This window comes from Petromyzon marinus, chromosome 41 (assembly GCF_048934315.1).
Source record: "Petromyzon marinus isolate PM22_M1 ecotype Great Lakes invasive population chromosome 41, UKy_Petmar_22M1.pri1.0, whole genome shotgun sequence".
Lineage (NCBI taxonomy): Eukaryota > Metazoa > Chordata > Hyperoartia > Petromyzontiformes > Petromyzontidae > Petromyzon > Petromyzon marinus.
Window position 1 is genome coordinate 12,414,098 of NC_133707.1, and position 15,134 is coordinate 12,429,231.

General features: G+C 43.9%; 1 protein-coding gene across 2 annotated transcripts in view; it reads left to right on the plus strand.

The window, feature by feature from the left end:
- Window positions 1–15,134, plus strand: part of CYP4V2 (cytochrome P450 family 4 subfamily V member 2) — a 49,129-nt gene that overhangs the window by 12,856 nt on the left and 21,139 nt on the right. For both annotated transcript variants that reach the window (XM_032969054.2, XM_032969053.2), the window contains exons 5-9: window positions 8,549–8,618; window positions 9,792–9,918; window positions 10,556–10,726; window positions 11,675–11,777; window positions 12,620–12,754. In XM_032969054.2, the coding sequence (XP_032824945.1) occupies window positions 8,549–8,618; window positions 9,792–9,918; window positions 10,556–10,726; window positions 11,675–11,777; window positions 12,620–12,754 (606 nt within the window). The remainder of the gene's footprint in view (window positions 1–8,548; window positions 8,619–9,791; window positions 9,919–10,555; window positions 10,727–11,674; window positions 11,778–12,619; window positions 12,755–15,134) is intronic.

The following is a 15,134-nucleotide window of genomic DNA, read 5'->3' on the forward strand; positions in this document are numbered from 1 at the left end:
GAGGTAAATAATATTTTTACCTTCTAACTGGTGCACGAGAGAACATGACTTCAAAGGCCACAGCGCCCCTCTTTGTGAGAGGCAAGAAAATGTAACACCCCCAACCGTGAGGGAAAAGGGGTGGGGGGGGGGTACGCAACCGGACAAAAGGAACCCCCCTCCTTCCAGATTAATTATTGCAGAAAGTTGAACAACTTGAAAAATACACTTAGGGGCAATTGAAAGCATATGTTTCCATAGATGGCAAGATGGCTTGAGGAAGGGGAACCAGGCCTTGATGAGACTTAACAGATTACTTACTTCAATAAAATTAGAACAAAGACACACACATACACCGGGAAAACAGCTGTTCCCACAGGCTGAGAGCAAAATCAAAGGAATTCCGGTCCCCTGTGAGAAGCCGAACCGAGGTGGGAGAATTTCAGATATAAGCAAGAATACAGCACACACAATTCAGTCTTGCTGCGGCAAGCTCCGGGGGTGGGCCCCGCAATAAACCATGGATTTCGAGTCTTGCAGAGGAGTGGGGCGATGTGTTGCTAGGTGCTGAGTTCGGCGCTGACCAACAGAGGTTTTGAAGAGTTGGAACAAAGTATAATATGAAATGGCTTGTAGCGTTTCTTTGTAAACTAAAGTCTCACAATATGAAGGGAGTGGTGTCTGATATCACTAGAAAAAGGTAAGGTGTAAGGTCCTAGGCAATGTAGAATATGTATCATATGGAATATCACGTATCAATAAAAAGGCTAGTATTAAATAAAAATACAAAGTTCACCATTGATCTGCAAATCTTGAGGATCAAATTTTAATTTTCAAAAGTTAAAACTTCACAACATAACTAATAAGTATTTGAAACAAAACACATGTAGACTTGATTATGATAGGAACATTTTAAAAATGCATAAAGAATAGCTAAAATAATTAGAAATACTTTACAATTACCTTCAAAACAATTAGAACCAAATCTACTACACTTTTATTATATATTATCGGATAGGCAAAGACAGATTTTATTATCGATATATAGTAATTACATCTACATGTCATTTATCTACTTATCTTCCCTTCGACTAATACTCTGACAAACAATACAAGTTGCCATAGCAAGTTGTAAAATACATAATGAGTTTAGCTATACTTTCGATCACTTTGCAGTCAACTTTTATTAAAAAAGCAGTTCAACACAGATACCAGTAGAAAGAGGTAGTAATACAGATTTAAGATTTATACTCAAGAATGGTAGCTTGCCATTTTTCTCCACTTCCATGGTGAATTTGATGGCGGGATGTCTGGAATTGATGTGGTGTAGGAAAAGGTTCAGAGCTGGGAGGCCATGTGGCCAAATGACAAAAGTGTCATCCACATATCTCTTCCACAGGGAAGGTCTGAGGGTGGAAGTCTGGATGGCGTCCGATTCAAATTTCTCCATGAAAACATTGGCTATCACTGGTGACAAGGGGGAACCCATGGGAGTACCCTCATTTTGCTTGTAGAAGGAACCATTCCAAGTGAAGGTGTTGGTGAGGCAGTGCCTGACCAGCGTAGGTACGTCAGGGTTTAGTCCATGTTGTACCATAGACGTTGTACTATCCCCTGACGATATCCTTGTCAGCTTCGATGTGGTCTCTTTGTTCACCAAGGTCCCGGTACCTGATACCAATGATATAATTGAAAATTTGGTACAACATGGACTAAACCCCGAGGTACCTACGCTGGTCAGGCACTGCCTCACCAATACTACTTCACTTGGAATGGTTCCTTCTACAAGCAAAATGAGGGTACTCCCATGGGTTCCCCCTTGTCACCAGTGATAGCCAATGTTTTCATGGAGAAATTTGAATTGGACACCATCCAGACTTCCACCCTCAGACCTTCCCTGTGGAAGATATGTGGATGACACTTTCGTCATTTGGCCACATGGCCTCCCAGCTCTGAACCTTTTCCTACACCACATCAATTCCAGACATCCCGCCATCAAATTCACCATGGAAGTGGAGAAAAATGGCAAGCTACCATTCTTGGATGTTCTGTTTGAGAGGAGACCTGATGGCTCATTGGGGCATTCTGTCTACAGGAAACCCACCCACACAGATTCCTACTTGAAGCCTGATTCCCACCACCACCCAGCCCAAAAGAATTATCTCATCAAAACTTTATACCATAGGGCTCATTGCATTTCGGACCAACACCACCTGACCAGTGAATTAAAACATGTACACCTGGCCCTCAAAAGAAATGGATACTCTGACCGTACCATCCGCCAAGCTGTTTCTCCCTCCATACAGAAACAACCACTTGATACTCCGGTCAAAACCATCACACTACCATATATAGCAGGCGTTACTAAAAAGATTTCCAAAGATCCAGGTCCGGTTCAATACAGTACATAAAATTTGTGATCTGATCCCATCCGTGAAGGATGTCATTCCTGACTTACAGTACCCCGGGGTTTACAAATTGAGTTGTACCTGCGGTGATTGCTATATCGGGGAGACGAAACGACATGTCTCTGACCGAATTCGCGAGCAAAAATCAGATTTGAAACACGGCAGAACGAATTATTCTGCCGTGGCTGATCACTGTTACAACGCTGTGGGTGATCACGATATAATTTCCTCCGATACCAAGGTTCTTTGCAAACCCACAGGTTTTTATCAGAGATTTGATCACGAGGCAATTCAGATCTACAAACACAGACACAATTTCAACCGAGAAGATGGTTTCAAATTAAGCAACCATTGGAAAGATGTTCTAAATTGAACCAAACATTAAACTAATTTTCATTGGTACAGTATATTTTTTCAAGTAGTGGTACCCCAAACTTTCGCAGCACAGGCGGGTGCACTGCCGGTGCCGATCACTGTGCTACACCTTTCATCATGATAAGTCCGCCAATCAAATGCTAATTTTTACGCTAATTCCTTTGTCAAGGCACCTTAATCCCTCTCACAAAGCTTAAAGGTGCACTGCCGCGTGCTACACGTTTCATCATGCTAAGTCCGCCAATCAAATGCTAATTTTTTATGCTAATTCCTTTGTCGAGGCACCTTAATCCCTCTCACACAGCTTAAAGGTCGCAGTCTGAGCTTGGCTCTGTTTCACTCCAGCGCAGTCTTTGAGACAGGCTGGTCCCTTCACCTGATGAAGGCCGCTTGTGTTGTGGCCGAAACGTCGTGATTTTTGTTGTTTTATTTTTTACCTACGTGACTTTACCGAATAGAACCAAAGAGTATGGATCCTTGCAGTCACGAAAGCTTAAAATCTAGAAGAGTTTATTTGTAATAACCAATCGGGGTGAGCATGGAGCATGAAAGGATACACTCTCAGATTAAGAACCAGTTTGCAGTCTACGTTAGTGGCTTTTATTATTACTTATTCACCTTATATATTGTATCTTTCTATCTACGTGACTTTACCGAAAGAACCAAAGAATATGAATTCCGGCAGTCACAAAAGCTTAAGTCAGGATATCACAATATAACTCGAGAATAAGACGCACGGATCCCTGGCGACACAGACAGAGAACAAAGTTTAACAAAATCCTCGGAATACCTGTGGTAACAACTGTGGTACATCACAAATCTTGGTTAAACCTAAACCAAATAATAATTATGAAGTATTAGGCCTAGAGTAATTCAAAAGAGATACAAGGCGAAATAGGTTAATCACACACGACCAAGAAAATATGTATTCCATAGGATCACAGCCTCACCAACCGCCTTTGTCTTCCAGGAGCAGACAAAACACATGGTAGCAATAAATTACGTATAAAGGGAGGGTGCCTCCCCTTGAGATGGCAAACACCACGAAGGCAGAGGGGGAGGGGAATGGAAACAAAAAAACACATAAACATGGTGATGGAAAGCAGCCAGTCAAAAGGGTGGGAGGGGGGGCAACCAGGCGGCTGTGGTCGCGGGAGGAGAACGAAACAAATTGATTCTTTTTTTTCGCGAGAGACGCGCAGAGGGGGAAGAATTTAGCATATAAGCAAGGACACAAAACACGCAACTCAGTCTCCACCCCCCCGCAATCAACCATGGATGTCGAGTCTTGCAGAGGAGAGGGGCGATGTGTTGCTAGGTGCCGAGTTTGGCACTGACCGACAGAGTATCGCTGAAAGTTTTAGTCTATATTTATCCTGATGTTTTGAGTTGTATTGTACTAAGCGATAAGAGTTGCGAGCAGCTAAAAAGTGTGCGAATACAATTTATAAGTTCTGAGAGCAAGTGAGGAGCCAAAGGAGAGCAGCTCACAGCAGGAGCCCTGAAGGAAGGGCGGAAGAGGCATCATCGGGTGCCCGCGTGAAACTAGCAGCTGCACACCAAAGGAGAAAGCACAGAGAGAGCATGCAGCAGAGGAAAGAGCCTGAACCAGCACAGCGCTGAAGGAAGGGCGGGAGAGGCACCACAGGGGGCCCGCGTGAAGCTGGCAGCTGCCGCCAAGGGAGAGACCACAGAGCAGCGGAAAAGAGCCTGAAGTGTAGCCAAGAGGTAAAGTGTCAGCGCTTGCGAGAGCACCGAGGGTTCGACCCACACACACCGACGAGCACTAACTGGGAACCAAGACAAGAGTGAGGAACGGCAAGCAGCGGACGAGCTGCGAGCGCAATCGTGCACCGCCGAAGGAGAGCACGGAGAAGGAGAGAGAGCGTGTGACCGGCACAACCGAGGAAGATTGTCGGCGCTGGTGTCAGGGACGAGCTGCGAGCGCAATTGGGCACCTTCAAAGACGAGCAACGTGCCTGCAACAGAGAGGCCTACAGCTGCAGCCAAGAGAGAGAAAGCCATGTGTTTGACACACACACGACCCATCACCTGGCAGGGAACCCCTTATCTCAAAAAGTGGAGCACGGAAACAATACACCCACACACTCACACATAACGTGCATATCGAGGCTAATAAGATTGCTCCGAAAGTTATCCTTGTGTTTCAAAAAGGGTGGTCATCAAAAGTGGGTGCGTCAACTATTAGCTGATCGTGGAAAGCATTGCTGCCCATTGAGTTACGTAGATACGGTCAAAGCATTTTAGTCATTATTGTTGTTAATTGCATAACCTGTACCAATTAATTCATTGATGAAACTAAACATTTATAAACATCTATGTTACGAATCTACACACACACAGGGATACTATTGTGTTATAATCTTTCTTTTGTTCTTTGGTTTTTTCGGTAAAGTCACGTATAAATAAGATATAATAATAAAATATAATTACATAATAGTATACATACGACGTTTCGATTGCAACGCAAGCAATCATCATCAGGTATAGAACTAAAACATTTCCCCCCCCCCCTCACCACGCTGCAGCGGCGGCATGTGCGGTGGCTCCCAGTCCATGCTAATTTGTATTCCTTTGCTCTGTCTCGACCCCTCCTCCATTCCCCTCTATTTAAGGCGTCGACACAGAAGCATTGTTTCACTTTGTCCCATGTGTGTGTCTCTCTCTGTGTGTCTCTGTGCTGGCTCTCTCTGCTTGGATGTCTATATATGTCTGTGATCTGTACTCTGTCACTATAATTTAGCAATCTTTGAAATAACGTAATCAGCCAGGCCATGCGTTAATTGTGTTTTGACCGACCCTCTGCTGCATTATATTGTCTCCAAATTTTACTCAATCTTGTTCAATTTGATGTGCTTCTCCATCTCTCTGTGTTTCCTCTCTCTCTTAAATTTAGCTGTCTATATATGTGTCTGTGATCTGTACTCTATCACTCTTAACCTATAATTTAGCAATCTTTGAAATAACGTAATCAGCCAGGCCATGCGTTAATTGTGTTTTGACCGACCCTCTGCTGCATTATATTGTTTCCAAATTTTACTCAATCTTGTTCAATTTGATGTGCTTCTCCATCTCTCTGTGTTTCCTCTCTCTCTTAAATTTAGCTGTCTATATATGTGTCTGTGATCTGTACTCTATCACTCTTAACCTATAATTTAGCAATCTTTGAAATAACGTAATCAGCCAGGCCATGCGTTAATTGTGTTTTGACCGACGCTCTGCTGCATTATATTGTTTCCAAATTTTACTCAATCTTGTTCAATTTGATGTGCTTCTCCATCTCTCTGTGTTTCCTCTCTCTCTTAAATTTAGCTGTCTATATATGTGTCTGTGATCTGTACTCTATCACTCTTAACCTATAATTTAGCAATCTTTGAAATAACGTAATCAGCCAGACCATGCGTTAATTGTGTTTTGACCGACCCTCTGTGCTGCATTATATTGTTTCCAAATTTTACTAAATCTTGTTCAATTTAATGTGCTTCTCCATCTCTCTGTGTTTCCTCTCTCTCTTAAATTTAGCTCTTCTATACCTGATGATGATTGCTTGCGTTGCAATCAAAACATCGTATATATACTATTATGTAATTTAATTTTATTATTATTTCTTATTTATACGTGACTTTACCGAAAAAACCAAAGAGTAATTCCTGCAGTCACGAAAGCACCAAATCTTTCTTATGGTCACATAATCTTGCCCGCGAATTTATTAAAACCTTTAGCCAATTGATAAACATTTGTTAGACAAGCAGGCACACTACCGCACACGATTGTTCCAAGGCATTTCGTTAATTGCATAATCTTACCAATGAATTCATTGAGGTCTACCTTTGCCTTAGGCACATTTTTATTTATTACCATTTGAATGAATATTATTACATTCATTTTTAAGGACTTTTTCCTGTAATCATGTACGGTCGCTTTACTCTGAGGAATTAGCTGATTGTTCTGTTACCCAGTTAAACACAACTATTGAGGGTAAAATGTACGGATCAATGAGGAGGACATCTCCAGGAGTACTCTGTTGACATTCCTAGCGTAAGAGTTCGCATATGATAATTTTATGGGTTTTTTTAAATATTAAAGTTGCTTAATACAGAAGAGTCTAAGTGGTGCCTTGCTAAGTTCATGCATAATCTTAATTATAAGAACTGTATCCTGCAGAGAGATCTGAATTTTGAGACCTGAGATAAACAAACTAAAATATAATAATATTCTTAGCTCTTTCGGTAAAGTCACGTTGAAGGGAAACAAAATAATAAAATATATATATAAAACAATAAAAATTATCACGACGTTTCGACCATAACACAAACGGTCGTCTAGACACAGAAGAAAGCCATTTGTGTTATGGTCGAAACGTCGTGATAATTTTTATAGTTTTATATATATTTTATTATTTTATTTTTTCCCTTCAACGTGACTTTACCGGAAGAGCTAAGAATATGAATTACTGCAGTCACGAAAGCTTTAAATCAAAATTTTAAATATAATCAGTCAAAGTTAAAGCGTAATTACATACACTTGCATAACTTCATACAATTACATCTTCATTTCATTATCACGATTGGAAATACCGCTAGACAACGAAGCAGAGCATAATTAGCATAAATGCATATTTTCATCATTACATACATTAGCATAATTTTGGAAAATTATACATTTCAAATTTTCATTTTTTTAATTAAATTTTTCAAGACCGAATATATACAACACCAACAACGTGCGTACAGTTTTTTGTACTTCAGAGATGGCAAGCCTCGTGTAGTGTCTTCAAAAATTACTCGCACCGACACGTAACAAGTAGCCTGCTTACACTTTATTCACCTATTTTTGCACCAGTTGTAGGCACGCCTATAACTCTCTATATGGTCACTTATGTTCTACCCACTCTTATCTACCTTTCACCTCACTTAACCTGCACTCAGCAGCTCCGCACACTGCGTCTCCGCACATAGCGTCTCCGCACACATCGACTCCGTACACAGCGTCTTCGCACACTGCGTCACCGCACACAGCAACTCTACATCTCCACCGCTGCCCTCACCTACGCTCCCTCAGACCCGCTCATCCGTCTATCCCGGGCTGGGGGATCAGCACCCGCCCACCAACGGCGTGAGGGTTGAGGTCCCGTTGACGGCTGGAGCGGCAGCGGCGAGATGTCTTCACTCTTTGTCCCCTCCCCCTCCGCTCACGCACACACCCTTATATCCCTCTGCAAATTATCCGAAACCGCTCATGCATCTTTTTTAGCTCTCGCCAGGCCGGCGTCTGTTGGCCCATCAATCATTCCCTTATCTCCCGTCTCCCTGGCAACACCTCCGGCCTCAACGTGCACAACCGATCGACCCCGTTTGCACCTGCTTCACCCCTTAACTGGCGGTTTGTCCGTGCAAACCTCATGTTGCACACGCGCACCTGTTTTCCCTCAGTTGCCCTCAGTTAACTGTGCATATGGCACATTTCACTCCTCTACACTAGTACCAGACCTGAGTCGGTACCCGTATTATTATTATGATTACAAAACATTAATGAAATAACATGTTGGTCATAACTGACGAAAACCTGAGCTAACTATAGACACTATTGTTTGTACTTGCGTTCCATACTCTTTGGTTCTTTCTGTAAAGTCACGTAGGTATAAATTAAATCACGACGTTTCGGACGCAACACAAGCGAACCAAAGAGTGTGGATCCCTGCAGTCACGAAAACTTCAAATCTAGATTGTACTTGTTTTGTTATCGCTGCGTTGTTCTCTGTACAGAGACGGCCATGGGCAGGAAGGTGTACGCACAGAGCGACAGCGAGTCGCAGTACGTGCAGGCTGTGTACAAGTGAGTGCTGTCTCTCCGTGCGTCTCCGTGCTGTCTCTTCAAGCTGTCTTTCTGTGTGTCTCTCCATGCGTCTCTCCGTGCTGTCTTTCTGTGCGTCTATCCGTGCATCTCGCCATAGTGTCTCTCCGAGGGTCCTGCCGTGCTGTCTCCGTGCATTTCTCCATGATGGGAAGCATGATCTGATGGAATTTGAGAGTAACAGGTTGCTGTGTGAAGGCCTTGCCCTGGAGAAAACGTCCACATTGATCACCGCACTGTCCGTCACGCGCGCTCCTTGCCCCGTCTCATTTTCGGCTACGGTCATGATAACCGTTGCTAGTGCACCTCATGCTAGCACCACCTTTATTATCACCAACACTTCTGAGGACAAGCGCATGTTGGGAAACCTTACAGATTCAACGTGTGTGCATGATTTGTCTTTCGTGCTTAGTTGCTTTTTAAAGTGCACCTTTGTTCAAGGTGCACCACCGCGCCACACAATAGATGGGCCTAGTTTAATGATATGAAAATATCGCATTCTTTCCACGTTACTTATTTTTCTTCACGTTCAACGAAAAGTAAGATTATAATTTTTTTTTAAAGAATCTTGGCTTGAGTTTGATTTAGTCTTTAGTTTTTTATATTTTTTGTGTGAGTTTTTATACGTGCACTGCAGATTCAGGTGATGTCTCGGGACTCCAATCATTTGTAGGATTTAACACATTTGATACAATGACAAAAAGAGCACGTTTAGGGAGATTGGGCGAAGATTGGAGATTCAAGAGGACTGACTCATGACTGAACCTTGAGGAACTCCCCTGGAGACAGAAGAAAAACCTTGTTTCCCAGGTGTACACATTGGCGTTCTTGCTGGGTTAGAAACTAGCCCAGGGCCTTTCCCAAGGCATCATGGTCTCCAGCAATGAGAGCAGAATTGATGATCATATATCACGTGACGTTTTCTCTGCCTGGGTTTTAACAGCTGCTTAAATCAGCCTTGCAGTCCCTGGAAGACTGTAAAACGATTCCACAAAATTGACAACACAATACGAATGTACATGAAAACATAACAGTAAACACAATAAAATATCCATAAACAATACACTTTGACTGAAGTACTTGTATATTTGTCGTATTTGAAACAGATTTTGGCAATGGGAATACAAATACCATTAATGTTATATCTGTTTGCAGGTTGAGTGACTTCATTCATAGGAGACAGAAAATGCCCTGGTTCTGGTCGGATTTTCTTTACTCAACCCTGGGGGAAGGAAAAGACCATGACCGATGTCTCAAGGTCCTCCACACGTTCACTGAGGAGGTGCGAGTCTGTATTTTGCACGAGGAACTCTGCAAGTTGTGAGAATCCACCTCACCTCCAGCCCAACTCCACCTGGGACAGGACCCAGACTGGGCTCTTCCTCCCCTTGCAGCTTTTGCACATTTCACTTCTATACATTTGCTTCCTACAGACATCATTTTGTATGTAAAAAATTTTGAACTTCTTTCGCACTGTACATAGCCAAACATGTTAATCGAATGTGTGGGGAAGGACAAGAAACTAAACACAAAAAAAAGTTCCAAAGAAATTAGTTTTCAATCTAGATTTAAAAGTGGATAGCTCCAGTGGCTTCCTAATTTTGACTTTAAACTTTCATGACTGCAGGAATTCATATTCTTGGTTCTTTCGGTAAAGTCACGTGAATAGAAAAAATATATACAATTAAAATAATAAAAGCAAAAACCCGCGACGTTCCGATCGCAACACAAGCAGTCTTCATCAGGCGGAAGGAATAACGTTGCAGGTGGCCGCAGAAGCGCATCTGAAAGCGTGTTAAACGTTGTGATCATATGGGTGATTTTTTGCAGAGGCAAAGGCGGTCACAGATATTCTCGAGAGACTGTTGCCGACTCTGCTGGTGTGCCCCCTCGATGCCCTTGTGCGATCACCTGCGCAGGTGATCATAGAGCACGCTCAGAGCCAGAAGCATGAGAGGGACACCGGGGCCAATGCCCAGCGGCGAAAGAGACTCGCCTTCCTGGACATGCTGTTGGCCGCCAAGGACAGCGAGGACCGGCCCCTCTCCCACAGCGACATCCGCGAGGAGGTGGACACCTTCATGTTTGAGGTGGGTGCCTCAAGGATGTGGACACGGAGAGATTTTAGGTCTCGCATCCAATGACACGATTCAGCCTCGGTTGCTCAAGTCCTCTGCTCTGACTTTTCCTTATCAATGGTCATCATCACCCAGCAATTTTACAATGGCGGATGACATCAGCAATGCCACACTACAGATACATACGGAGCTTAGATGCTGATGATTGACAGCTCTTCTAATCTAAACCCAAAATCTTACTGTGAGGAGTTATGGCGATATCGCTCAGTGAAAACGTCGCCCACACAGCGTCACCAGCTATGTGAGCGATGTTACCGAGAGAGCCGAGTTGCCATGATAACGTAGGTGTTCATAGCGTGTCTGTGCCAGGCATCGTGGGGACATCTGCTTCATTATTTATATATCACGTGACATGCCATCATTCATGGATATGGTCAAACATCCCAAAGCAAGGTCCTTCTGAAAAATTGTCTTGAGACTTCACTGTGGCTTCCCTGTGTAAAATGAAGGACATTGCTATTATTATCATCACCATCATTACACTTGTGTAAATTATTATCTGTCTGGTTCACTTTCCATCTCCCAACTTCAACTCTCCCCCTATTCTTTCTCCCATCACCGCCACTCAATCCACACCTCTCACTGCTCCACATGGTGAATATGAGTTGCAACTAAGATGTCCACATTAATCAAATCTTCCAGTGATTCTTATGGTAACAATCAACAGCACTGATAATACAAGCCCATGTTGTAACCTCAGATCACATTTTTCAAATTGTTTGTTAACTCACAAAGATGTTATTAAATCTCTCTAAGAAACAATCACTCTGTCCATGCATTTTTCTACCACTTGGTAATCGTTTGGCTCAGGACCAGGATACAAGTGTGTTGGGCGAGACATTGCTTCTATCGTCTTTGTAACGGAACACACTCTCAATGCTGCTGAATCTGAATGCCTAGGGGCATGACACGACTGCAGCTGCTACGAACTGGGCGCTCTACCTGATCGGGTCACATCCGCACGTGCAGAGGCAGCTTCACCAGGAGCTCGACCAAGTTTTCGGTAGGAATACGCAGAGCAGCGTCTGCGTGAAGTGCAGCACACATCCCACCGCTCGCTCCATCCTCTGCACCTCAACCTCCATCATTGGATCATGCCACAGGAATTATCACCCGGTAATGTCCACTTGTTGCAGGGGTACTCGTTTTCAGGTAAACAAAAACAAATTAAAATTAAACGATTTTTTTTATTTTATCAGGTAAGGCCCACTGAGCGATATAGCTCTTTCTCAGAAGTGACCTGGCCACAAATGATAGCTCAACGAATTGGCTTAACATGTGTATATTTATAATAGCCACATACTTAAAACACAATGTGGAGGGAAAAACCGGAGGACCACACAAAAATCCACATGACCATGGGGAGAAAGTGCAAACTCCAAATATATAGAGACATCAGGGTCAGACTAGAACCCACGACCTCCTGTATACCAGGCAAGGTAGCAAACATGTCACATACCGTGGCGCCCTTAGAGGTAGCATCTCTTGAGCGTTCGCTCGAGAAACGTGGTGACTCCGGAGAACGTAGTTAAGCCTCTCATACTGTTCTTGCTTTCGCTTCGTTAAAGATTGCCATGTGTGCTCAATAAACTTATACCAAACATGGTGTCTGCACAAAGTGGCAGTGTGTAAGTGTGGGTTGTGCGTGTTGACGCCAGAGTGAAAACCAGTCCCAGTCATCATTTGCCAGGGATAGTGACTCAAGATATGCCTAAATTGCAGATCCCATTGTCTCAACATTGAAGACAAAGTGGCGATGTGTTTGCTGTGTAGAGAAGACAATATTTGGGCTTCCTTCACGCTTGATTCCTTGTTTCAGAAGCTGTGCTCTACTCCGTATTGCAGGGCAGTCCAGTCGGCACATGACCATGGAGGATCTGAAGAAGCTGCGCTACCTGGAATGTGTCATCAAGGAGGCTCTGCGTATCTTTCCTTCTGTTCCCATGTTTGCGCGCACCCTGTCTCAAGACTGCACCATCCGTAAGCAGCAGCAGGAGCAGATTCATCCATACATCGTCACAGTGAACATATATATTGATTTCTGTTTATGCAAACATAAATATACTCTTGGTAAATAATACCACAGTTTATATGTTAGAATGGGATTTGTATTTAACATGTATAATTTATTGCTGAATCAATTTCTTGACTGGTACCAGACCTCCAAATCTGTGACACTCAAACACGTTGTGCCGGTGAGCGCACACTTTGGCGCCCACCGGCGCCATGGTTATCAGAATCTTCATTTATACTGGACGAATACGATAAGCTATTGAGCTTTTTTCACAAATGTCCAGTAGGGGCAGATCAGAAAGTTACAACAACAAACAATACAAAAACACGATAGGAATGCAAAGTATAGGAAGGTAAGCAAATAATTATAAAACTAAACTTTGTATTTTACTAGGTAAGGCTCACTGAGCTATTTGCTTCTTTTTCAGAAGCAACCTGGCCACAAATAATGGCTCAATGAAGTGGCTTATCATGTAGAAATTTACAGCAGCCAAAATATTTAAATCATATTAAAGCATGTTAAGATTATTAGTGCAGACAAGGGGTCCGCTACCTGTGGCTCCGGAGCCACATACGACTCATTAAGGACTGCTTAATCAACAATGTTATTTATTAGGAACCGTCTCGGATTCAAGTGCATTGCGGCTCTTGAAATATTGAGTTTATTTTACCAAATTAATAACAAATGCCTCTTGTTATTTTGGTTGCCGGCCCATAGTATAGACCAACACCAATGTATCCATGGAACAACATTTTACATCAGTGTATACATGTGTAGTGTCACTGTACGGTGCCGGCCCGAGAGGGCCGTGGCGTGAGATGTTCTTACGTCGCGGACAGCACCGGGTGGGTTGCTGTGTGATGCCGGCTTTAGCATAGCACGGTGTGCGATGCACCATCATCGCGTACACCCCGTAGATGTGTGTAGTACCAGCTCTAGCGGGGCTTGGTGAGCGCTGGAATAGCATGGGCACCACGCATAGCGTGTAGTGTGGGCTCCCACAAGGGGGAGCGGGAGAGTGTCAGCCCAAGGACAGGGTTGCCCTGGGCCATGGCACTCTTGATTGACCCCGTAGACACGTGATCTGGAGTGTCCACAGAGAAGGCCCCAGGTGTGGGAGCTAGGGGGTGATCACTTGTCCAGGGAGAGCTCTCGAGGGGGATCGAGAGGGAGCTAGAACGCTCAAAGGCGGGCGGGGCCGAGGGCGGAGCCAGCACCGACCCGGAAGGATATAAGGTGGGTCCCTGAGAGGGACCGGGGTCACTTCGTTCTACAAGCTGGAAGCTCTACGTCTACAAGCTGGAAGCTCTACATCCTACGAGGCATTAACACCTGGCCGGGGACCCGAGTGAGGGTCCAAACCTTCGTAGCTGTAGCTCCTACGTATAGTGTAGTTAGCTGGGTGGTCACCACCCCAGGCTGTATCTGGTAAAGGGGCAGTTACCCCTTTGTATATACATGTTACAATAAATGTGTGTCCTCTGAAGAATAACGTCTGCAACTCAGTTGGACTCACTTCACGTGTAGTGACATGGCATGGGTCACTATGAAGCATATCGCAGGGAAAGGGATCTGCGGTTGCAGCAGCCCTGTCTGTCAGCAGGTCACTTGATAAGTAGAGAGGGGGATGTCGGGAAAAGGTGATAGAGGGGGCATATGAGGTAAGCCCGGGAACTCACTAGTAGGTTCCAGAAGGGGGGCGTGGCCAGGGGCGGAGCAAGGTTACGCTAGGAGGATAAATGGGGACGCCGAGCGAATGTTCGGGGCTGTGGTTTGGAGTGGAATCCCATCGGGCTGCTGGAGTCTTCGTCACAGTCTTCATCTTCTCGGCGTTGTCAGTCAGGCAGTCTTTTAGCTATCCTGACTGAAGTGTAATTACCCTTTGTACCCTGTGAAGGCTATAATAGAGTGCCTCCTATTCCTAGTATCTCTGAGTGTATCACTACACATGTATATTCGAAAATTCAAATATATCCCCTGACAACATAGTTCTGATTAGCACGGTTGGCTACATACGGTGCGAAAGATCTTCAACATTACAACAAGCCATCATGATGAAAACAGACCAAATGTACTAAGAAATTAACCAACTACTAATTGAAGGCAAAATGCACTGCAGCATTGCAGTGGGTGACAAATGCAAAACTATGTCTACTATTTACTAACTTTTTATTTTACCAGATAAGGCCCACGGAGCTATATAGCTCTTTTTCAGAAGGGACCTCGCCACAAATGATAGCTCAACGAAGTGGCTCATCATGTGGAAATTTATAGCACCAAATACTCTAAACGCATGTTTCTAAATGTGGAGGGGAAAAAAAATGGATGTAAATGGCGCCGAGAAGA